Raw genomic sequence first — 25508 nt, 5'->3', positions numbered from 1 at the left:
AGACCCAGCGGAATCAGAACTTGCCATCACGTGGTGTATATTGAAAGCCTTGGGGAATGTTTATTTGACTTCTGATTCATTCCACTAATAAGGAGTTATTGCTTGAAACTCTGCAAAAAGAGATTCTTTTGGACGAGGGAACTGTGAGCAAGCTAAAGAGACCTACCAGGAATGGGGCAAGCACAGCGAGCCTGCACTGGGCGGGGGGATAGACCTCCACAAGACCCCTTCCATAAGGTGACTTGCTCAAAGCCCAACCACAGAATAACAGCAGAAGAGGTGCCCCAACTCACAAGCTCTGCACGTGAGGCCAAACTCAAGAGTACATCACCTCTAAGCTCTAGTTCCTCTTTCCACCTCGACCTGTCTCAAGCACAGTACTTCCCATTCCGTTAGATGGGTACTTCAGAAATTGTAAAGGCACCTCATGCTAATTGCTTGCTCTGAGAGGTCACATTCACCTACCAAACCCATGCCATCTGGGGCTTCTGAAAGATTAAAAAAGAGAGGCAAACAAGAGGATTATTAAAAATTTAACTATATAGCATATTTATTATCAATCCACAGGATAATCTGATTGCTACATGAGCTCATAAAAGCTATTTCACCTTTACAAAATTAAAAAAAAAAAAATGTGCCACAAGGATGTAATAACTGCTGATAACCAAGGACTGAATCTTAAAATTATAAATTTGTTGTAGAAAAGATTAAAAAAAATTATATTCACTTTAGAATTTTACTTTGAATAAAATATTCCCCTGTATAAAAAATAAAAAAGCTTGCTCTGGTTAGAATTAGAGTATTTTTCTTCTTCTTTTTTTTTTAAATCTGGGAATTTGCATAATATCTCTGTAATAGGTTTCTTTTTTTTTTCCTATTGTACCACGCGGCATTCAAGCATAGCAGATTAGAAACAAACATGAGAAAAGCAGTCTTAAAACGTATGAAATCCACATGGGAAGTTTTAACTTCCTTTCCTTTCCTCTATTCTTTAGACACTTTAGCAAGAATAGCCTTGGAAAAGAATACAGGTGAGGAGGGACCTTCAATGTGCCATTAAGTAGAGCAAGGTAATAAAAGGCCTTTCGTAAGTGCTTTCTTAATAAGGTGCAGAAGCAGACTGCAACGTTGCTAGTACTGCACTATGTACAATATTCACAATAGATTTTTCTTTATTTAAAAATATTCCAGCTAGTTCACATTTTCTCTTCCATTCTGAGGCTTTCAGTTCCATCACAGCCTTGACAGCAAGAAGCGCAGCAGCACCACTTCCCTTGTGGTCGGTTGGTCCTCTTATGAAACACTGGAACCTGTGAGTGGGCCAAAGTTCTTGGGCTTTTTTCCTATGTAGCAACCTTGGAAGTCCGCCTAGGTGTACAGACTGACAGCTGGAGTCCTGAGTTAAAAACACTCCGGCACTGGAGTCGGACACAGCAATGTTTTATATTGCCAAGGCTTCACCTTAGGTTTGTCTCGTGTGCGTCAAGGGATGAACCTCTCCTAGAGAAACGTAAAATACAAAACCAAACAAAACAAAGCTAAAAAGCACACCGTCAAAGGCTTAGCAGCTCTTGACTCTCGACTGGGTGATGTCTGATGTTTTCTTGATGACGCTGGCCCGTGTCTCACGGTCTGGCCGGCTGCTGCTTGTGGAGGCTGTGGACATTACTTGTTGCAGAGGGATGTCAGGGAAAGGGGGCCAGGAGCTGTTGTAAGGCAGTGGGCAGCTTTCTTCTTTGATGGTGACTTGGAGGTCAGGCTTGTTGGCTACAAAAGTTGCCATGCTGGGAAGCATATGAGAAGTGTTCCTCATTCCCAGATTGCTGAGATACTGTTTGCCTTCAATGTTTCTCTTCTGCCAATGAAGTCGTCCCTAAAAAAGAAGCAAAGATTGTATGAGCGAGTGCAACTTTGCAAAGTGCTCCAAGTAATGAGATGAAGACAGAAACATCCACAAATTGCACAGGAGTTACTCCATCTCTAAAAGCCTGAGCCTCTAGCTGCTGGTTTTGACTGTCTGCTCTCAGCCACTTCTCCCCTTCTGAAGTAATGTTCCTAAACCTTGGATGCCTCTACGGCACTCAAGAGGCTCTGCCCACTCTTCTGATGGAAAATAAAGGCCTTATTCCCAGTATGCCAGATGCAGAAATGGACACAGAGGACTGAGCACTCAGAGCTTTGAATGGAAGTGTCTCCTTTGTTACCAAGAGCAATCAGCCTCCTGCCAATAGGCAGGCACAGAGACTCAACACCTCTCAGACAGCACTGCCCAAACTGTCAACACAGATGAGGCTGCCGGGAAGACCGCTGTCACTTGATAGTGTGTCCCCCATCACAGACAGGAGGTTTGCCAAGGAAAGCATCCAGTCCTTTCCCCATCACACATGCCGTAGTGGCACGTTCTGTCAAAGGAGGTTTGGGGAGTCATTATTGGCAGCATACATAGTGGCTCCACCCTAACCAAGGCACGAGAGACTAAACTGAGAGGGTTAGCTGTGCCGTTATACAGCTGCACAACCTGCAGTTCTCCAAGAAGGAGGACTCAGAGGGCTTTCTGGGGGGCACAGCAGGAGAGAGATTTGCAAGAGGCCTTCTGCAAGAATGCAGCTGGAGCACCATGCATCTAAGTGTCCTCAGTGGGCTTCCCCTGGCCTCCAAGAGATCTCATGGAGATCGGTAGGTCTAGTCACTTGATGGCATCCCCAAAAGAAAAGACGAGTGCTCGTTTTGCATAGATGCAGCTCAGGAAACTTTCACTGTTTTCCTCTCAATACCCACAGCGAGTGTGTTTTCTCCACGGATTCATTTCACCCAGCAACACCCAACTGACTGGAAAGCATTTTGCTTCACATACGTCAAACATTCCAGTTGCATTTCCATCATACCTGTAAGCATTTCCTCCAATTGTAGGAGTTCAGGTGCCATTTAAGGAAAACGAAGTGAGCATGCTTTCAACCAAGTTAAAATACTCACTACCCAGCAATGTCAATGCATCATATTAATGAACTAGCCGGCACTGTTGATGGCTCTCCAGAACATCTTATCATGCAAATTAATCTCAGTGTAGTTTGGACAGATGAGGAGGAAAGAACTTGTAGAGTTGTCCATTCTGCCAATCACTGAAATGTTGGTCTCCCTTGAACCTTCCTGGTTTGTTTTCCTCCCCCAGCTATTATTAAAATAAATACTCCACTGGCAGACAGAGTTGCAAATGGAGGAGGGGGAAGAATACCTAAAGATGTTGTTCTGGAGACCTTGCTCCAAAGTGTTAAAAATCCAGAAAACACTTACCTCTGCATTTTCTTCATCGCTTGGAACGCTGTCAGTTGTTTCACTTTCTGTCAAACAAAACAGAAACAAAAATGAAACTCACGCTATTCTATCTACAGTAGCAAAATCCAGCTCAAGAGATCTGATCCACTTCCAACAAGTGGAAGCAAACAGGGTCAAGTCAAACAACCAGAAAACAATGGACCCCCTGCCGCAGTAATAGCAATTCAACGGCTAGGCAGCACAGCTGCATTGAATAACTTGGGTAAATTCATATGGTTATCACAGTTAACATGGTTATGCACTGGAAAAGACAGACAACAATGGAGAGGGAAGAAAGAGATTTGTGCTTTTTGGGCAGATAGAAGAGCCTCCTATAAGCTGGGGATGCCCCTTTTCCCTTGCCCTCTCTTGGCAGCTTCAGGCCTGGCAAAGAGCAAAGTTCTGTCCAAGTCCTTATTTTTATCTCCTTGAAAAACCAGCAACAATTCCACCCCAGAGGAGATAAGTGTGTTTTTGTTTCATGAACTGTTATCTCAGCCTGCTGCCTCAAGGGCTTGTTGTCACTTCTGGCGCTTTATTACTGTTGTTATACTTTGCTCTCCTTTCGCTTCTGCCACCCATGGCCAGCCCCACCCCAGCCTATTTCTCAACCCCTCACCCACCACTCAAGCATGTAGAAACTCTATCTCCAGCCCCATCACCTCCTCCTGCCACACAAGGCATCCTTCACCCATACCACTTTAACCAGAGGGCTAACACAGGGGCACAGCTCCAGCAGGATGGCCATTCTCCTGCAGCTGCATTCCCCCCCTTGCAGAAGAGCCCAAAACCCAGGAATTTTGCCCGTATTTTCAAGCAAGTGTGTCTGAATGGAGGTCTCCCAGCATCTGAGAGTCAGGCTCTTGGCCTATGGGCTGGCTGAGTGTGACATGCCTCAGATATATCTGAGATGGGGAACAAACCCCTCTTTTCAGGACCAGTCTGTGCCTTCCTGTTTCCTGGGAGGATAACACTACGATTCTAGGAGGCTCAGAGGAGACCTTATCGCTCTCTACAACTACCTGAAAGGAGGTTGTAGTGAGGTGGGCGTCAGCCTCTCCTCCGAAGTAACAAGTGATAGGATGAGAGGAAATGGCCTCAAGTTGCATCAGGGGAGGTTTAGATAAGATATTAGGAAAAATTTCTTCACCAAAAGGGTTGTCAAGCATTGGAACAGGCTACTCAGGGAAGTGGTTGTGTCACCATCCCTGGAGTTATTTAAAAGATGTGTAAATGTGCTGCTTAGGGACATGGTTTAGTGGTGGACTTGGCAGTGCTAGGTTAATGGTTGAACTTGATGATCTTAAAGGTCTTTTTCAACCTAAACAATTCTATGATTCTACGATCTACCAGAAAGGGGTCTTTCTCCAACCCCCCCACCAGGGCTAAGCAAATAGGGCTCATCCACTCCCTGAGTTAAGGGGAGCCCAGAAATTGCAAGGTTGAAGGAACAATGTGATGAGTAACTGTAACAGCCTAGTGAGCTCTCAAGCCCCAGTTTCCACTCTCCACTCTGTGTTACCCATTTTACCCCATGCAGACTGCTCTGCACAGCCTCTGCACCCCTGCGACCATAAACCATGATTCTGCCTTCCCAGAGAGTAACTTTGTGCTCTGCACTGGACATAAAACGAGTGCTATGCGTGCATGGACTGTGCCTCGTCCCAATGCACCCAAAGTCCTTCTGAAGCAAGGAAGCAGGCAGCTCAGCTACTCCAGGCTACTACTTCCAAAGCTAGCATCTGCCCTACTCCAGAGTCTCCACCGTAGCATGCAGTAAGCAGAGGAACAGTCTGAAAGGTTAAATCTAACTGCAAAGCCCTGTGAAGTTAACACTCTGCAGGGCTTCTAATTCACTGGTCCAGGTAAAGAGAGATGTGCCAACATGATTAAGCTGGCTAATTAAGCCATCCTGGGGGTGGGAGAGGCAGAAATTAATCTGTGCAAAGGAGATATGGCCCTGGAGATAGAATCAATAAGCAGAATCCACATAGGGATAAGAAACAGATATTCCTTGACATGAAGAAACATGTGGCAACAAAAAAAGAGTGATGCAGCTGAAAAGGAATCCATCCTTGGTGTTTATACATAACCAAATGCTGAGCAAGAGATAGTACTATAGTTAGCAAAGCCAGGGAAGCTAGCCACTCAGGCATGGAAAGTTAGGGAGGTTATTTCAATCAAGAGGTTATTTGAATCGGTGTCAAACACAAGAGGAGGTTGACAACAGCCTCAGTACTAAAAAAAAATGGATTTCATAGACGTCAGTGGAAATATGAGAAAACTCACAAGGGCCACTCATATCACTTGCCTGAGTAACCTCAGAAAGGAACTAGAGGTGTTTTTGAAATAAAACAGATTTATGTAGGACAGCTGATACCTCAGGCTACTTTTTTGTTGTTGTTTCAGAAGAGCTAAACTATCTGTTCCTACACAGCTGTTATGGTTATACTCTTTCCTGCCATTCAGCAGTAGCACCTGACAGAGCAGGCAGCTCTACCCAGCAAACCCATGAGCACAGGGCCAGGGCACCCGTGGTTCTACTGTACAGGCTTGTGGGGAGCAAGACAAAGCCAGAAACACTCACAGTCCTACAAGTTTCAGGGTTCTAACAAACCACAGACCCCTGTCCTCACTCCTGCATCAAGGGCAAATGCATGCTTTAAAAGAAGGACGTTCACAGAACAATTCAGGCTGGAAGGGACGTCAGGAGGTCTACAGCCCAACCTCTTGCTCAAAGCAGGGCCAGCTACAGGACTGGATCATGGGGTCTTATCCAGTCAGGTCTTGAAAACCTCCAAGAATGGAGGCAGCACAACCTTTCTGGGCATCCTGCTTTACTGCCTGACTGTCCTTGTGGTGAAAAAGATGACATGTTTTCTTATATCCAGCTGCACCAAGTTCTCCTGTTTCAATTTATGCCTACTGTTACTCGCCCTCCCACTATGCACTGTTGTGAAGAGCCTGGCTTTGCCTTCTCAGTAACATCCCTGCAGGTAGGGGCAGGCTGCTATGAGGTCCTCAAAACCACCTCTTCTCCAGGCTGAACAAGCCCCAGTCCCCCAGTATCTCCTCACAGAGTGAGTGCTCCAGCCCTTGACCATCCTGGTAGACCTTCCCTGTGCTTGCTCCCGTTTGTTTGTATATTTCTTGGACTGGGGTACTCAAGACTGGACCCAATATTCCAGAAGTAGTGCTTGAGTAGAGGGGGATAAGCACTTCCTTAGATCTACTGGCCACACTCCTGAAAGCTGGTAGCCTCCTCTGTGGCTAGGGCGCTCTGCTGTTTCATGTTCAGCTTACTGCCCACCCACCTTTCTGCAGAGCTGATCCCCATCCCATCAGCCCCAGCCTCTATCACTGCAAAAGACTCTTCCTTCCCAGGCACAGGACTTGGCAACTGTTCTTGATGGATTTCATAAGGTTTCTGCTGGTCCATTCCTGCAGTCTCTTCAGGTGTCTTTGGATGGTGGCACTGCCCTCAAGCATCTTGACTGGTGTCCCCTATTTGGTGTCCCCTGTAAACTTCACAAGTGTGTACACCAACAACACCTCTTCTGCTCATGGATATATTTAGTAGGTACTTGTCCCAGGACAGACCCTTGTAGTAATCCACTCTAGCCAGAGTAACCAGGATGATCAAGAGCTGCACTGAGATGCATTCAAAAACATGTCAGTGACATGAAATCACCTCTGTGTTATCTGAGTTATGGGATAGCAGGTTCTGCTATGAGTTAGGACAGCTGAAGGCCACCAGGATACTAAGACAACATAAGGAGATAGAAGAAATACTTCAGTGATGCCTCATTTTCCTTATGCAAGGTTGTTGCATTGACTTTAGGGGAGGTAGCTCATGACTTGCTGATGTCAGGGTGGTTCTCCTGGCACCAGACCACCTCTCTCTATTGTCCCAGTCCAAGCAATGACTTCCAAACCAAGACCGTTACTTTTGTTTGCAACTTAGATCCTGTAGCTGAGGTTAAAAGAAAACATCACTGTTGTGTTCACACAGAGGGGAAATGTTTTGCAAGAAGCTTTCGAAAGAGGACAAATGTTTCAAAGACCCCATCTCCCAGCTGCTAATAAGTTAAAGCACCCTCATCCCCCTACCTTACGCTTTGCAAAGCCCTTCTAAATGCTTTGGCCATTACAGACTAAACACATTGGGAGGCATAATCATTTATCAACATGCGTGAGACTAACATTGGAGGCCATTCAAAGGAACATCCTACTATTCACCCTGACCCAAAGATAAAAACTACTAAATACATATTTTATAAAAATGTGTCTGGAAGTAATTTCAGCCTAATGAGTCAAAGGCAAAACCATGTGTAAAATAATGAATTGCATGGGGAACAATTAATACTTAAGTTTGCCTAAAAAGATGACATTTGTGTTTCTACCCTGTCTCCTGAGGCTTGCAAGTTAGCAACACGTTAAAAAAAGGAACGACAGGTTGGATCTGAAACTTTTACTACTTTCAAATGTGGCTTTGCTCTGCTTCCTACGGAAATAAGGCTTATATGATTGCAGGTAGTCTATATAGCATGCCCACGTGTACATTTGCATCTGTTCTCCCCAAACAACTTCTGAACACACTGTCAGACTTGGATAAGGGATAAATGAGTGCCAAAGGTTCTTAACTTCCTACCAGTTTTATGAAAATAAGAGGCCAGACAAAAAAGAAAAACCATTATCACCCTGACTCAGGAAAAAGCTTGTTATCACACCCCTTTTTAGATATCAGAGAATCCAGATGGGAGGCAGAGAGTGGAAGCCAGACATCCACAGCTCTGCTGCTTGCAGAACCACTTCTTATCAGTCACTACATTGCTGTTCTAGTCTGCAGACTATCTGTAACAAGGCAGATCCACTCCCCCAGGGCCCTCAGCTCCACATCTGCATTATATATCATTAGTGCAGCCCTTAGCACTCTGTGCCCACTGTGCTAGGCACTGAGGAAACATACAGCAGAGAAGACCTTTAATCTTTAGTAAGACAGGGGCCAAAGGGACACGCTATATTTGCAGCACATAATTTGTACCACTGAAAATGCCCCCCTAATAAAAGATGAAAGGACCTCTCTGCTTACATCTAAAAAGGTTCTTTTTCCATTAGTCACAGGCTAAAATCTGCAGCTTACATTTCCAACCACAGATCTGCCGAGCTGTTTCCCAATGTGAAATGAGTGGAGGACTGTGAGTTTGTGAGTTTTGTTAAAAATGCAGAAGGCAGCCAAACAGACATTTCTGGATCTTTGCCAGTTACCCTGGAAGAGCCCCCTTTTCCTCAGTGTCTTCCAAACATTTCCGAAAAAAAGTGTGTAAAGAAATGCCAGGATGCTTACCTGCATAGGATGAGACAGGGGAGATCTGTAGGGGGTACAGCTGGCTCATGCTGAGGGGCTGTTCGTCACTTTCTGTTGTCACCTCTACTACCTGGCAAACATCAGGAGGATTGGCAACTATCACCTGCTCCTCGCTGCTGCCATCAAGGTGCTGCTGTCCTACAACTTGGGGTTAGAAATAAAAAATTGATTACTCATAACACCTTGACCCCACTGGATCTCTAAGAGCCTGTCCTTGAAGCCTGCTTGCTATTTGAGTCAGTCTTCAATACCATCTCAGCACTTTCTTCCATGCCCACCACCTGCTTTCAATGGGACTTCTAAAGGAAACCTGTGAGATTTATTTAGTTTCCATCACCTTCAGGGACATCTTTTTCCCCACTTGTGATGACTGAAAATGCCTAACTCTCCTCTGGCTCTCACACATAATGTCCTTGAGCCCTCCTTGATATACCGCCCGTCCAGAGGCTTTCTCAGGGAAGACCACAGCCACACTCCTCCTCCACCTAGAAACATGGTCTCACCAGGACATATGGACAACAGCAATCTCTCCTAATTTGGGAAAGCATCCTCACCCAGCAACCTGCCAACAACTCATGGCCTCTGGATGCTTTCATGTAACTTATGCACCAGAAGACCAGAATTGGCATGCACAAAAATGGCCACATGGTTATGTAAAATATGGTGGGACTCTGACTGATACATGACATGAACCTGTGAAAAATTTCTCCTGCAATTAGGTGCTTATTTGCACTGATCCTTGCAATGCCAGTGATGGTATGTAGAAAAGCACAATTGTACCTGTAGTCTGTAATCCCCATGCTCTGTGACTGAAAGCTACAGTCTGGTTAGTTATTAACAGAGGGTTTTCCTATTCTCCCAGGCAGATGATATTTAATACCAGAGGAACATTATTTATTTCTACAAAGTGAAGGCACCAAGGATGCTTTGCAAGTGTCCTGAAATGCTTCGCAAACATTTAATTGTGCTACAAAACACCCTTTTGAAACGGGTATAAACTGAGGTATCAAGAAGTCACAAAGCAAAGCAAAACTATGGTGAAAGCCAGAACCTCACTTCTTTGGAGCCACTTGAGACAATTCCCTCTGTCTTGTACAACTCCCCTATCGATCCCAGCAGTATGGACACATGACAACTGCATTAATCCAGCATGGAGCTGAAAGCCACCAGGTAGATTTGAAGAGCACAGGGGGATGGAGCTGTCTCAGAGGATGGCTAACGTGAATCCACAGTTGTCCAAGAGAAAGGGAAGGATGATAGATATTCTTTCACTGGAACATAGAGCTTCAAAAGGAACAATCTTCCTACTGACAAATTCTGTACGAACATGGTGCTGTACTGTTAGTTCAGACAGTACATTTTTTCCTAGACCCATGATGGGAAAAAATGTAGGCAACGAAGCACAGTAGATCTTTAATTTCTTCTGTTAAGTGACCTAAGTACTCTAATTCTTAATTTTAAAAAAGGCTAAACATAGCATCTATTCCTGAATGAACTAAGACAAATATACATGAATGCCCGTGTATATACACACAATCCATCCCTACCTTCTATCTTTAGAAAAGGCTAGAACATGACTTTTTGAAAAAGAAAAGTGACAGGTTTTTCTCCCTGAAAAAAGCTGCATATCCTTTTGCTTTGCAAAGTGCCAGATAACCACTGGAAAGGCCCCCAAAGCTGGATTTGTATTTTATGAGACAATTCCACCATAAAGAAGATTACACAGATAGTGGGTAGTGGTTTTTTTAGAAGTTGATTCCCTACAATTACTATTATTTTGTTTCAAGTATTTTGTTTCCACTGTATTTCCACCATTCCTGGTTCTGAAACAACCTGCTTTTTATTGAGTAGGGTGGGGTGGTTAAGAACACACATACAGAGGGTTAATTTTTATCTGGGAGAAACCAATATTGTGCAACCCCGTCAGGGTATGAGCAGGCCATCTGCACTGTTTTATCTTTCTCCTCAGTACCTGATGAATTTCTTACCCACCTCAAAAGATAAACTTGCACAGCAAAAATTAGTGCTCACTTGGGCAATATCCCACCACTTTCTTGGGAGCTGCATGTGTGTCAGAAACAATGCAGGTGCTGTTTGTCTTTCCTCCCCTCCAGCTGACTTCCCTCCTTTCTGCAGAACAGACCTATTTTACCCTTTTCCCCCATTTACATTAGAATGCTGCTTGCAGTCCTAAAAAAAGGACTTCTCTCCCCAGTCTGGATGAGCAGCACACTTCACCAGCTGTTAATTAAACAACACTGGATGACAGTTAGCCACCCGAGCCTTGCTGTCCTACCCCCGAAAACGGATTCTGTATGTCCAGAGAAAAATGGCAGCCCTTAAGGTGTAAATTTAGTTCTGTTCCTCTGAACCTCTTGATTGGTTTCCACGACAGACCTTTGACCATTCTTAGATGTTGATGTTGCCACTGTGGGTCCTGTCCTGTAAATTACTGAGATCTTCTAAGGCGCAACATGCATTCATATGATAAAATCAGGATACACCGTACAGCAGAAAACTGAGATGTTTGCAGTAAAATTACTCTCTCTGATGTTAGTAGATTTTGGGGAACGCCAAGTACATTCCAAAGACTGCTGTTAATTGACCTCCGTTTGATTTTAAGACTGTAAAATAAAGCAAAAGTGTACAAAGCTTCTTCCCGGAGACCGCATATTGGCCTTGGCACACTTCAGATTTGTTTAGGAGTCCGTCAGTAAACAGGAAGCACTAATAGCACTATAAGCACTTCAGGTTATAAAACCCTCTGTAATAGTAGCAGCAACAATCACATTATAACACTCTTACAAAGCAACAGCTGATTAAATGAACTGCCATAAAGAAGAAAACTACTCACGAACTGCCCAGCCAGAGAAGTACTTGAGGGGAATGACTATGCAAAGCCTCGTGACCAAAGATATGGGCATCAAATATAGTCACTGCACGTAATTTCTGCCATCTCTCCAAACACAAGACTAACATTTTTTAAACACTTTTATGACATATATAAAAATGGAATTCTAGAGAAAATGGTATATGGGTCACATTTCTAGAAGCCCTTGCTGCAGCAACAACCTTAGCCAAAAAAGAGCTGTCAAAAACCAGCCCAATTATTCTACTGAGAACCAATTATTCACATGCTGAGATGACAGCTAATTCCTAATGTACCAGTTTCTAAATGCAGTCTTTGCTGATCCTTGTTGTTAGCTCCGTGATGTTAAGAGCTAACTCTGCTGTTGAGGTACCAGTAAAAAGAACCAAGTTCCTCCATTTCGTCTGCAATTTTAAACTCCCAAATAAAATGGTACCCTATACAAACCTCTGCTTTGAGCAATGGGAAACGTCCATCCAACTGCAGTTTAACGCCCATGTGACACTGGCTACTGTCTCCTCAGAGCTGAGGACTACCCTGTGGAGTAAGTTCATGTCAGGCAAAGCCACCTGAGCATGTCTTAAGTGCTTTGCTCTCAGGGGAAACACCACACTGCCACAGCGCTGCTCGCTGTCTCTGCAAGGTGTTGGCGTTAACCTGCAACCAGGAGCTCACATGGCTTGGGCTGGTGAAAAATATGTTGACCTGACTGTAACCATGCTGTTCTCCAAAGTGCAAAATGCTGATTGAAAGCTGAGTTTGGCAGAGTCACAAGAGTTTCTGAAGTTACCTGTATGCTTAGCATATAAGAAAAGCATAGGAGTACTTACCTACGAAGTTCACTGTACTGTCAACTTCATTTTTTATACTGGAGGACAGGAAATAGTCTGAAGTGACATCATTTAGCCCATTAATCCCAAAAGATGATTCAACTGGCTCTTGCTAGAATGAAAACAGTACAGTTGGGTCAGGTCTGATTTATTTTAGGAGCCTGGACTATGTTAATCTCTTTGTTCTGAGATGGTTAATAACCATATCGCTTCTGCCTTCCGTGTATCCCCTGCTCCCTGCTAGACACGGTCTTAGAACGACTATTTTGGTCCTCTGAGAAGCCAGAGGATACTCCATTTCCAAATATTCTGCTTTGAAACAAAAGCTATTTTAATTTTCAGATTTAGAGTGAGCCTTCAGAGAGCAAGAAATTAGTGTGCTATTAACTACAAGAGATTAACATTTGGAACAAACAAGGAAGAAACATTGATTTAAAATGGCACTCTATTTAGCATTCTTCCTTGTTCCCTTCCAAACATGCTGTATCTCTTAACGTTTTCTGAAAGGGAGCCTTAATTTCTGTACAGCAATTACTAAATTCCAGCCTTAATTTTTCTCTGCAGCAAGCCTGAAAGCAAACCAAAGTGTTTACACTAAATACAGCCTTTTAGATCACACGTAAACATTACCACAGGGCAATAGCACTGGGAAAACACCACCTGTTCTACACAGACTAAGCTTTCCACAAGATGCATCTCTGTAGGTCTGGTACACTTGAGCAGGAACCTAAAAAACTCTCTTCAGAATAGACACCAAAAAGTTTAATTCCATAAACTCAGGATTTCTTTACAAAGCTTTAAACACATTTAAAAGGATTATCTTCAAGTCCAGCTTCCTCCCTGGTACTGGCTCCCTTACAGGGTTATCAGCTGCAAAGTCTAAAGTCTGCTCTTACTCTGTGCTGCCAATGCCAGCCCTGCAAGGCAAGTTCTGCCTCACTGCTGACCCAGAGACACCCACAGAGAGGTGCGGAGCTGCCAGTTGGATCTGATGCCATGCCTTGCCCTCTTTCACTGCTCCAAAGCATTTCAGCAAGGGCAGGGCAAAGGCGAACCTCAAGACTTGTGATGCCAGCCCTTCACAGTACTAACCGTATGAACCATTATCATGGGGACAAAAAACTGAGGACACTGTGGCAATTCCTTCCTGGATGCCACATGCTGTGATTGTGATCCACTCAAAAAGAGCTGTTCACTTCAACACAAGTCTGCACCTTCCCAGCCACTAAGCAAGGCAAACACGCACCCTGTCCCAAGGCCCCTCTGCACATCAGAAGAGTGCAAAGTTAGTGCTAATGCAACTAGGTCTTTGATGAGCTGCACCGGTTGTGTTGACCCACAGGTCAAAGAACTAGATGGCCAGAAAAGATAAAATTAGCTCCTATTGATCCACTGAGGATCACTGACTGCAGAGGCAGCTTAGGGCTGCACACTGGAGCTCTGAGCCTCTGGTGTTGTGCAATGGCCCAGCAAACACAGCAGCCCCCATGCAGCACCCTGCTCAGCTTTACTGAGGCTTGGTTACAGGGAATTTATTTAGTAGCCCTGTTTGAGCTGCAGGAACAAATACACATCCTGGAACTCAGGTGATGGTGCCAGATCGATGAAGGGACTTGGACACTGGCACAGTTAGTGTTAAATCACCTAAATTTTCAGTGTCCAGATGCCTGCTGGAAGCCTAAGATAAATGCATGGGGAAAGGTGTCACTTAAATTTAAAAAAACCTCTCATCAGGGAGCTGCATGCATAGCCAGAAGGATACATCTAGGATAAGGCAGAAATTAAGCTGCAGGCAGGCAGTTCAGCCCTTAATTTTGTTTCAAAGGAAATAGCCTATTCTTATCTAGACTTCTCAGACACTTATGCCCTCCTCCTATTGCTGAAAATTCACGTTTTAACGCAGAGACCCCATTTGCCCCAAAGCCCAGTGGTCAGAGATCTATCTGCAAGGTAGGAGACCTGCTCACACCCCTCCTTACCCAAGGCAGAGCAGGGATTTGGTAAGGCCCAGGTCTCACATCCACAGAGACAAGCAAGGAAGTGCCCTGAGCACCCTGCTCAAGCTCAGAGATGCCTTGCCGGGCTCTTCACCCCCACCAGCAGTTGCTGTGGGTGCCCACAACAGGGGGGAGCATCATGTGAGACTTGCTACACTGAAGTCCCTTTGCAGATCTGCACTCAGATCCTTAGCTTCTCCCTCTGCTATTACCCCACTGCGGTTACCAGGCAGATCATGGAGCAGCCTCCCACTCACCTCCACTAAAGGAGAGGTTTTGAGGGTAACTGCAACGCATTTAATGCAAAACAGGCAACTCAGATCTCAGGAATTCACATCACTGAGCAAAGCAATTATAAGCAGCTTTCAATGCTCAGAAATGTGCATTTGCATTAATTCATCCACCACCCTTCACTGCTATTCCAGCCTTCAACGTTCAATAGTCAGTCTAACAGTAGCTGAGCGTGGAAGGAGCATCTATTTTAAAATCCAGGCATATCTGGAGGCCAGCTCATGTATGTATTTGTCAGAATAGGGGGGAACAGAAAGGAAATCTACCTGGCCCCAGCTCAAAGCTTACAAGAGCTAAGTGGCCATACTGTAGTTGATGGCTGGTGAGCCGTATGCTCGTAGTAGGTACTGCTGGTAGGGGTATGTGCTGGAGGCACGGCCAGCTCAGCTCACTGTTCCTGCATCACCTGGACTAATGCTTCTTTGCAGCTGAGGGCAAGAGAGACGGAGGAAAGCACTCCCAAAAGCTGTGAGCTTCACCCCACCGGCACCTACTCCCAGGCCTAACATCACATGTACTAATCCCCGAGGTATCACTGGGACTCCCTCAGCAACAACTATTTGTGAAATACATCTTAATGGAGAGGACAAGATTGTTCAAGTGCCTCTACAGCTTTTCAGGCATTAAATATTTTGGCTGAAAAAAAAGACTATGAAGGAGGGGAATGGCAAAGTGCTGCTGCCAGCTTTGGCAGGCATCACATGCTGTTCTGCTCTGACCAAAGGAGTTTACTGGCTCCCTCTGAACACATGCTACCATCACAGTCACGTTATAACATGCATACATGGCTGCGTGATCCAGATAGGATGGTTAAAAAGTGGTTCCTTTAAGACAATTTAAAAACCACAGTATACTGACACGTAACTCCACAAGTCACAACCACCAGGACAGCATCTGCCTTCCAAACCCAGTTTCAATGGAGGAGTTTTCCCAGGCTTCTGGGTTCACCTGGCCCAGAGCATCTCCTGGCCAGCAGGTGCAGAACCTGTGCCCAGGCGTGGATGGCATAGCCCTTTACAACTGAACAGCACTGGACTGAGCTGCCCTTCTGCTGCAGACAGAGCTGAAACCTTTGCAATTCGATTTTTGAAAAAATCGAAGGCAGACCAAATCCTGCCTGTGTGTGATACTGAGCACCTTGTAGAGGCACTCAGCAGAAGTGCAAAAGCTAGGAAACACCATGCTTTGAAGGGAAAGCTAACGTCAGTCTGGGTCCATGGTCTGAACAAGCAGAAATCTCAGACAGTGACTGAGGAGCTTTACAAATTAGGTCTTCTAACTGACAAAACACAAGCAGAGGTGCAGCTCTGACAGAACTCCTCCCCCTCCCCTAAACAAAAATGAATTCCCAATGCCTTATGCACAGAAACTAATTGTTCCAAAAGGTAGCTCTATTGTTCAGAAGCATTCCTTCCATAATTACTGTATTTCTACTTACACAGACAAACAAATGGCAAATGTATTGCCAAGGCTGCCAGTTTTCCAACCTCCAGGCATTGTAACACAAGGGCTGTGTCAGCAGATGACGTCAGTCACAGCTCTAACAGCCTTCACATTTTTAAAATTAAAAAACCAAACATCCCATGTAGCTGTAGCTACCTAACCAAACCACAAGTGTGAGAAATTTGTAAATATCCACCACAATATGCTATTGGAGCTATTAAAAAATTTGCATCAGATTGTTTTCATGAGCTCTTGCACTATTAAACAGCCACTACTTACCTTAATTTGTTTGAATTTGTCATCCTTCTCAGACTTATTTTTTTTTCCTGCAACAACAGAAGGAAGATTTCTTAAAGTCCTGTGTGCCATGAGTTATCCTTCACACTTTCTATATTCACCAACAAATAGCCCGAAAACATGCCTCAAAATGGCAGCACCTCCTAGGAAAGGGAGAACACATTTTGCTTAATTTTAAACCCCCCTTAAGGCCTGGGCAGTCAAAAATTCACCTTGAACACTCTGGCTTTGTGTTTCCTTTTTAAAGGGCTACAAAAAAGGACCATGGTAGGACTGCGAAAAGCAACTGCAGCCAAAAAAAAAATAAAGGTGAAAAATACAGAAGAGTGACAAACTAAGCAACAAGGCCTGTTAAAAAACTAAGGAAGGGGGAAAAACACTCCTAAAATGGAAAAAAAAATCAAAATTTAATTTATTTCTCTCACATTTGTGACACTCTCACTGTAACTACAGGAAAAGGGAGATTGTTCATTGATTTAACGTGAAAAGAGATCACAATAAACTCCAACAAATAATTTTGTAAATAGCTGCAACCTGAGGTGGGGGCGGAAATATATATAGTTCATGCGAAGTGGTTTATGCAATCATGCTAGACTTGAGAATCCAGAAAACCACACACCATATGACCCTCACAAATTGTTGTGTGCCTTGGCAGACCCCAGCGTTGCTACCCCTGATCCGACCTGACGAGACCCTGATGTGGAAGCTCAGCCCTGCTCTTGCAAGCTCAGCTCTATCCCGCTGTTTGCACAGACATGTCCCAGGAATTTTTCCCATCCCTACTACAAGATAGCATTGAGAATTAGAAATGTTTGCAGTCAAATTCTTTTGCTCTCACTCACACATAAATTTAGTCACGTGCCACATATAAAGGGCATGTAAGAATATATACAGGTCCCAAAATATGTCAGAGTTTCATAGTAACTGGACTTGCTGCAGAATCCTCTCCTGCTATAGCCCCTATCTCCAGAATGTCAGCTTTCATGATGAACTTTCCTAGTTCATACAGATACGAGAGGAATCTACCACAATGTGAGACATCATGGTTCAGGGAAATATGCCTGAACATACAAAATACACCACTGACAAGAGACTGAAAACAATTTCAAAGCAAATGTTCTACCTTTTGCAGATTAATCACCCTTTCATAGCATGATCTGCCCCATAAATGCCCGAGTTCATACTTTCTGATCACACTGACCTTGAACTGAAGATGTGCCTTTCACTTCTCAATTTAAGAAAATAGCAAACTGAGCTACAGGTGAATGGAACTGGATTTTAGAGGAACACTGTGCATTTGGTTTGCAGGTTATCTTTTCATCCAAAACTCATAGGCACCAGAGGATACCAGAGGACCAAGGAAGCCATTGTTCTACTCCATAAACCAGCAACGAAGCCATACGGAAGCCAACAAGCCATAAAGAAGCCAATGTTTCTACTCCATAAGAAACCAAATATTCATTACATTGACCTGGTGGCCAGGTCCTCTCCTGGCAGGTGAGAGACCTAATCCCTAAATTTGGGGATTCAAACATAGTTCCCCATTTCACCATTATCATGCTGCAGGTAGGTTGGTTTTTCATGGCCTACTGTAGGTATGTAATTAACAAAGCAGTTTCATGGTTTAATGTTTTGAGCAAAGAGTGTACTACTCCCACTCTGCTCAACAGAGCAGACACCAAAATGTTTGCTACTGTATTCTGAATATGCCCTACTGAATTAAATGCATTGATCTCTTAATATCCCCCGAACCACCTTCCTTTACTGAAGGAGTCCTGGGGCTAGCATCTGAACACAACTCCATCGGCTTTAACAGAACTAACACAATTTACACACATCACCAGCTTGGGGGTATCACATCTTGTGGATCCCCTCTCCAAGGGGCTTATTTTCTTAAATAAACGCAACCCATTTTTCATATTCATGTTCTAGAGAACATCTGGATAAAAACATCCAGCTTCACAGCAGAAGTAGAACTGGCACATTTTACAGCCCCCAAAATAACAACAATTCCCCAACACCATTTTCATGTTGACAAGGTCTCCCCTCTACCTTTTTTGGAAGGTCTTTCAGATAACGGCAGCATCCGGTACACCCTGAAGGCATTGTTTCCTTTCTTTATACTTTTGTCCTTCACTTCTTCTATGTCGGGCAGAGAGTTCATAGCACAACGGAAGTTTGCCTTCCATGTCTTTGGATCAGGTTTATCTACTCCTGACTGGTATTTTCCTAAGCAAGAGAAGAAAGTTAGGCACACATGACGTGCAACTGAAAACTTAAGGCAAATTAATAAGAGTGTAGGTTAACTTCAAGGTATCACCCTTCGTTTCCCATGACAAGCACTCAAAACAGGAGCTGAGGTTGCAACAGAGTGTTGTGATCTCATTCCCATGCACAATTCTAGAACACATGATGAACAGTTTCTGCTCAAGAAAGACCCATGGCACTGCAGATCAGATGTGACACCACAACAATGTGGAAAAGCTTGCACAGCATTTAACTTTATTTTATCTGGCTCAAATCCATAGCAAGGCATAAAAAGCACAAGGGCCCAAGTCTACAAAGTGCTGAGTATGCTCTACTCACAACAATTCTGAACCCATTCTTGGTAATGTTTAAATCAATTAAGTTTTACTGTGTTCCTCAATGCAAATGAGTTATGGTGCTTCAATAAAGCTAGAGAGTATTGCAGGCCTTGAAAAAAGCACTTAGCCTCCCACAAATCTAGAAACTTAAATTCACTTTCTGTGTTAGTAGAAGCAAAGACAAGAAAGAAGGAAAATATAACTTTAAAAGGGAAAACAATGTGAAAATCTGTCCTGCAGAAAGAGAGTTCCAATACCTGTGTGAATTGCCCAGTTTCTAAATAAGGGAGCATCTTTTTCAACATCCCACCCATGTCTTGCAGCATGCATCCAGGGAATCTGAAAAATCTTCTTCTCCTGGAAAGGAAAACAAACAGGAAATGCCAACACTGATTGACTTGCGGAATCTTCTGATGACTTTAAGTCACTTATTTAAAAGCACAGTTCCAGCATCTGCAAGTGTTTTGCTTCCTTCTAACACAGAGACGCTACCACTGAACTCAATAGGAAAATATCCACTGGCGTCACCAAAAGCAGAACACAGCCCTAAGTATATGAAATACTCAGAAGCCCCTTCACAGACTATGAGCCTGGCAGCTTTCCAGGCTGACACATGGATAAAACATGCAGTGCTACACATTTCTAAACATTCAGACGAAGGCTAGTTTTGGCACCACAGACACTTTTATGATTAGAAAAATTAGATATTGAAACTAAACAACCATAGGAACAGAGCAAATTCAAGGGACTTAGAATTCAGCCAGTAAAATACTAGCATCGTGGAGGAAAGTGATCTCTCAAATTTATACACCAAGCAAACAGACACATGAATGTATCAACTATAGACATCTCTCCAGCAGGGATGAAAAAATACAAGACATCCATGTGAAGGGGTGGCACTGAAGATAGCTGAACGTAATTTAGTTTAGAAACTTCAGGCCACAGAGAAGTGCATTTAAAGCAATCCAAAAGAAGGGCTTTTTTTTTTTTTTTTTTTTTTTTTTAACACACAACATGTAGTTAAACCAGAGCATGCCTTATGTGGTGGAAGTCTAAACTGATTCACAAAGGATCAGAAAAACTCATGGAAGATGGTACATTGGTGGCTATTAAAGATTATAGTTTTGGGATGCAGCATGTTTCCTCTATTCCTTCCACAATCACTTAGCACACAGGACACTGAGCCAGATGTGCTTTTATGTCATACAACACGGGAACGAATTCCTATGTGCTGACCTGCAGGACTGCTTCAGCACTCTTCACGCTCATTCTGCAAAGCCATACAAAGGAGTTTGTTCCACAACACTGGTTTTTTCTCCCCTTTTGGGGGGAATACATCTTCTCTGGCTTCACATGCGGACATCTTGCACTATAAACACTGCCACTACAGGTTTAGATCCACTTCTCAAGTCTGTGAAGAGAAAAGACTTCCAGGGGAAAACGCACCCTCTTCTTAAGGTGGCCACCTGAGCTACACTAACTGAATTGCACCCTAAAAGAGCTTATCTCTCTCCATTGACTACAAACAACTCCAGACAGGCAGCCCTCATTTGAACGGCTGCATTGTAGATGTCTGTAGTTGAGTGAAATGAATCCTGTGCCCTTTCCCCTTCCTCCAACAACCACTTTTCTTCCTTGTCTGTCTGGTTAATATTTCGCTAATGTCAAGGTTAGGTTTATTTCCCTTCCTTTCCATGTGATCTTTTCTTTTTTGAGCCTGCGTTTTGTATTGCCCTTCAACTCCTCTTCAACCTTTCTCTCATTTACATTCACTTGTTCAGAATTGCATTCTTCCCTTCTCACTCAGCTTCATCTTTAATTTGGTGAAGGCACAGATTTAACGTGTTCTTCATTCCCATTCAAGCTTTCACACTCTCATTCTTCCTCTTAATCTATTCCCATCACTTCTCTCACATGCCTTTTGCCTCCTTGCTCTTCCTCCTCTGTACAGTTAAATCACCCTACAGAGCCTTAACCCCACTATCCTGCGGTCCACAGCACTACTGTATTCATCAGAGCTGGAATAAGCTTCCTTGCCTTCACTCTCCCACAGATTCTAATGAGAATGGAGAAAAAAAATCATACTTCCATAGAAAACAATTTCTATCAACAAGAACTTTAAGAATTGACCAGATTAAAAAGTCTTCTCATGCTTGGTGATGGGGAGAGGTTTGAACAATGCTACACAACGCTGTGGAGGTTATACCATAGATCTTATATTCCATATGATAATTCAGTAAGTTCTACAGGAACTAGCAGACAGAACGAGACTCCGGACGTAGCATTCTGTCATCATCAACCATACTCACTGCTTCAAAGGAAAGTGCCAGGACGCTCTTCGAGAGCAGCCTAAGTGTTCATTACAGTGTTTCTGTTCATTATAGAAAGTTCTTCCCAGGCATCTTGAAGCACATGGACTTATAGCAAATTGTAATATAAATAACAAAATTATAGAATCCACATGTATTATAATTTTATAATACCTACGTAATTTTACATACTTATGTAGAAACTACAGATTTTCTCATCAACTATCAAATATCTAATCTTTGAAATCCCACAGGACTGCTGCTTGCAGCAATACCATGTGGTTGTGTGTTCTGCTCTAGGTTACCTAGATGCTTTCTATTTAAATACTAATTTTTTATTTCACACATTATCAAACATTTACCTATCTCCTTCTCCAGTCAATGCTTCCTAATAATGACCTTAATAGGAAAAGTCTCATTAGTGCTTTCTCTTAGACTTGGAAAATCACATCCTGCCTGGTACAGCACTCCATCACTGGACGTTTGTGTAGGAGTCTTATGTTTCTATTAAGAAATTACCCTCACCTAAAGCCAGAAGCACAACCCACAAAACTTTTGCAGCGTAACAGGAATTACTACCAAACTGCAGTGGGGGCATCAAAAGGGAAAAGGTGTCACATTCACAGAAACAGGCAGGAAGAGGAAAACAGTATTGAACACTTGCAACCCTAGCATTGCAATTGCTCCAAGCAGGTGAATGAGCACAAGATCACATACTAGCTAGAAAGTCATAGGACAAATTTTAAACAGTGGCATCCGTCTGGAGGGCAATACTCCAAGCATCCATCAGAACAGCAGGTTGCCTCTTGACTCCTGTTACAGCTACTCTGAATGTTCCCACTCTGATTTCCTTTTCCAGATCCATGAGGTACACTGAGCTTTCATTATCCCCCTCCTCACACCACCTCTGCCCTCTACTGAACTATGTAATTTCCTTCACACCTCCCAGTGTTCTCTCTGGGAAGGTAAAGAAATTCCCTTGCTCCCTCATGCCATTCAGCAGGATAACATTTTCACCAGAGACATACACAAGCATTTTTTTTAAGCCCTACAGAGAGGGGTCTGTTCTGGAGGGGAACACAGAGCCAGAGGTATAATGTGATCAACTGACAGCAGGGGAACGAATTAGGTAAATCAGCTGTAGCTGATTTGTCATTTTTAATTTACAGAGGTTTAAGTCCTTTCTCCATCTGGACAAATTCCCCAAAAAGAGACAGCCAAGGACAAACCCAGAATGGTAATCATTTCTTTAGTATTTAAATCTTATTTCCTTAAAAGCTGTGCACACACACAAGTGCCATTCTCTTGCTAATCTGACTTACCTTCTTTTCTGTACTGCAAACTGTCCTTTGCCAAACCCTAATTAAAATACACAAATCCTACAGACCCCAGAGTCTATTCTGTGGGTGCAGAATGGGCTGTGATACACATGGCACTGTATCATTGATTCCATGCATGGATTTGTTTATGGTCAGGATTTACAGTAAAAATAAAATATTTTTTGTTTAACGATTCATTGTTGGAATGAACGTTTAAACATTTTTAAACAGAAATGCTCAGAAGTGCAATTAGCTTGTTGAGCACAATAAAGCCAATGCAGAATGATGCCAAATCAGAGGGCAGAATTGGGGAATCAGAGTTCATTAAACCTCAAGGCAGGCCACTTAGCCTGGTATCCTCTTTCTGGTTGGAGCCAGGGCTTTGTTTCAGAAAAAAAAACCACATTCCAAAATACTTTATTTGTGAGACAGGCCTTGGTCAATACAGAGTATGCTAATTAAGGGCAAAATCTCCTACCAACTCTTGCACGCAAAAAGTTTATGCCAGAAGCACAAGGCAGAAACCACTGTAACATCATGATCAGAGGGCTGCAAACACTAAACAACCTGACATGCCTTGCAAACTGCCTTTATGGGCTGGTGGGCTGAACTTGGAAGAATGATGCCCTTAGCACAGTGGCAGCATTTTCACACTGCAGAGCAAAGGAGTCAAGTACATTCTGGTGTATACTGAAAAAAGGTTTCGTGAACATAACCCACAGATGACAACATTATATTTAAGAGTAATATGCTCAAATCTGAAATACTGTGTCTTGCTCTGCACTTATGCAGAGAAATTACTTCAGGATTGGGCAGGAATGCCCGGCAAAGGACGGCAGAGATGAACTGTCACAGGAGAGACCCGACACCGAAGTAGAGATACTCAAGGAGAAGAATCCGTAGGGACTTGAACGTGGGACTCAAATTACAAATACAACAGTGAAAACCGGTCTCTTCCACCTCTTCAGCTGTGACCCCATTATGCAAGAACAAGGACCTACTCAAATTCACAGAGCAGCTAACTAGGGAATGGATAAAGCAATATTTATTTACCCAGCCACAGCATGTCAGAGTCACTGATGCAGGAAGTTCCTGAGAAACAAAATTCGTAACTGAAATTTAAAGGGCTCCTGATAATTTTATAGTCGCAAGCATTCTAGCCTTGAAAGCTGAAATAAAAAGTAGTAATCTAAATTGCCATTCTTCAGCTCTAAAGATGAACACCTGAGCACCACAATTACTACTATAGGGAGGATACCAGACTAACTGGGTAGTGTCTTAACCAGTGGCAGCTCCTACGTTTCTGCACCCAATTTTGTGCGTTTCCATCCACTTTGATAATCAAGTAGCCTCTGTAACCAAAACGGCTTCATGCTTTTCCATGTGGTGAATTACTCTTCTGCATACCACAGGATGCATGCAGTATTTCCACAGTTTATTACTGCTCAAAGTCTCAAAAACACTCCTTGGTTTTATTGAGCCAATTAAAAAAAAAAATTGAATTGGGTACTGACATTTTGGAGCCCACACTTGTGCTCTCAAAGTGTCTAGAGCTCAGGACCAGGAATATGAGGTTTGCGTCTGGCAGGGGAAAAGTTACCCCATTTTCTCCCAGGTTGAGAAGTATCAGAGAAGCCACACATATCTGAAACAGGAGACTGTTGCTTCAACCCAGAGTCTAACACAGAATATAGCCTTCCACCTCAGCAGTGCATTTTGTTCAGTGATGCTAACTGGTGAGCAATCTGTTTCCAGCTTAAAAAAACAACTAGCGGAGTCTCTAGAAACACTCCAACAACAAAGAGTTGGAAAATGCTTTCAAAGGAGCCACAAATCCACCAGGCCAAAGCAGGGTGGCTCAGATCTGGCAGGCCAGGCCGGAGGAACAGGTTCAGCAGGAAGCATTCCGCTCTGCCCTTCCTCCCCATGTCACCCCTTTGAAACCCAGATGTGAGCCGATTTACCTATCCAAACCTCAAGCACTGCTATGAAGTCCCTCTTCAGTACATGTACACACACGTGTGCATGCACCCCCCTTACCTTATTTAGCCATTTCAGCCCCGGTATAGTGTTAGAATTGATTTGCTCTTCCAGCCAGGGGCGCATCCGCATCCTTTCGACAGGCATTGTCACCAGCCCAGGACGGAGCTGCAGAGAACAAGGAACAAGGTTACTTTTTTCCAGGCAGAACTCCCAGGCACATCCCCCATCTCTGCACAGTACAAACTTATTAAAGCTTTGCAGGCATTGAGCAATTATAAATATAATAGTGACTTTGGATCTGTGTGGGAGCCTCCCCTAAAAGCAACGGATTTGATAAAACATTCTCTCTGGCAGAAAACACTCTTCAGGTACACCTGGATTAGGAAAACCTTCACCTGAAGATGACACATCATATTGTCAAAAGCTTGTGTGCTGATACAGGCAGGATACCAGAGGCCACAAAGAAAAACAATTACCCTCCTGAAGAGATCTCTTTTTGGCCCACATCTCTGCATTTGCACAAGACTTTTTTTTTCCCATGAAAAAAATGCAACCAAAGAAATCACATGTAGGAGGCATCACTGTACTAACTAAAATGATGCACTTGCTAATCAGAGTGCTTTCAAATGGCTGCTTCTGTCCATAAACTTGACTAAAATTAGGAAAAAGAAAGTTTTATATCACAGCAATTTATCAGACCACTTTGGTTCTGGCTGAGTGGTTTGACCCCCTCCCTCCAGCTTTCTTTGATCAACCCAGTCACTGATTTTTCAGGAAGCAAGTGCTGTACAGCCAACTCAGCCCCACCACACCACATTATATTATTCAGTTAAGACTCAAACTGACTCTTTTTTTTTCTTCTCTCTCACATTCACACGTGACCCTGATGCCACTTCCCTGTTCAG

General features: G+C 43.5%; 1 protein-coding gene across 4 annotated transcripts in view; it reads right to left on the bottom strand.

The window, feature by feature from the left end:
• Positions 1-522: 522 nt before the first annotated feature.
• Positions 523-25508, bottom strand: part of IRF2 (interferon regulatory factor 2) — a 36916-nt gene continuing 11930 nt past the window's right edge. For 2 of the 4 annotated variants that reach the window (XM_064449640.1, XM_009501801.2), the window contains exons 3-10: positions 24661-24768; positions 19250-19349; positions 18460-18636; positions 16390-16436; positions 12380-12491; positions 8660-8824; positions 3292-3338; positions 523-1873 (exon numbers count right to left, since the gene is read on the bottom strand). In XM_064449640.1, the coding sequence (XP_064305710.1) occupies positions 1562-1873; positions 3292-3338; positions 8660-8824; positions 12380-12491; positions 16390-16436; positions 18460-18636; positions 19250-19349; positions 24661-24768 (1068 nt within the window). In that variant the 3' untranslated portion in view covers positions 523-1561. Of the gene's footprint in view, positions 1874-3291; positions 3339-8659; positions 8825-12379; positions 12492-16389; positions 16437-18459; positions 18637-19249; positions 19350-20228; positions 20404-24660; positions 24769-24998; positions 25153-25508 lie in introns of those variants that run through there. The other 2 variants (XM_064449642.1, XM_064449641.1) reach the window with 2 other exon arrangements.

The sequence above is a fragment of the Phalacrocorax carbo genome, chromosome 4 (assembly GCF_963921805.1).
Source record: "Phalacrocorax carbo chromosome 4, bPhaCar2.1, whole genome shotgun sequence".
NCBI lineage: Eukaryota > Metazoa > Chordata > Aves > Suliformes > Phalacrocoracidae > Phalacrocorax > Phalacrocorax carbo.
This window is presented reverse-complemented; position numbering and strand designations above follow the sequence as displayed.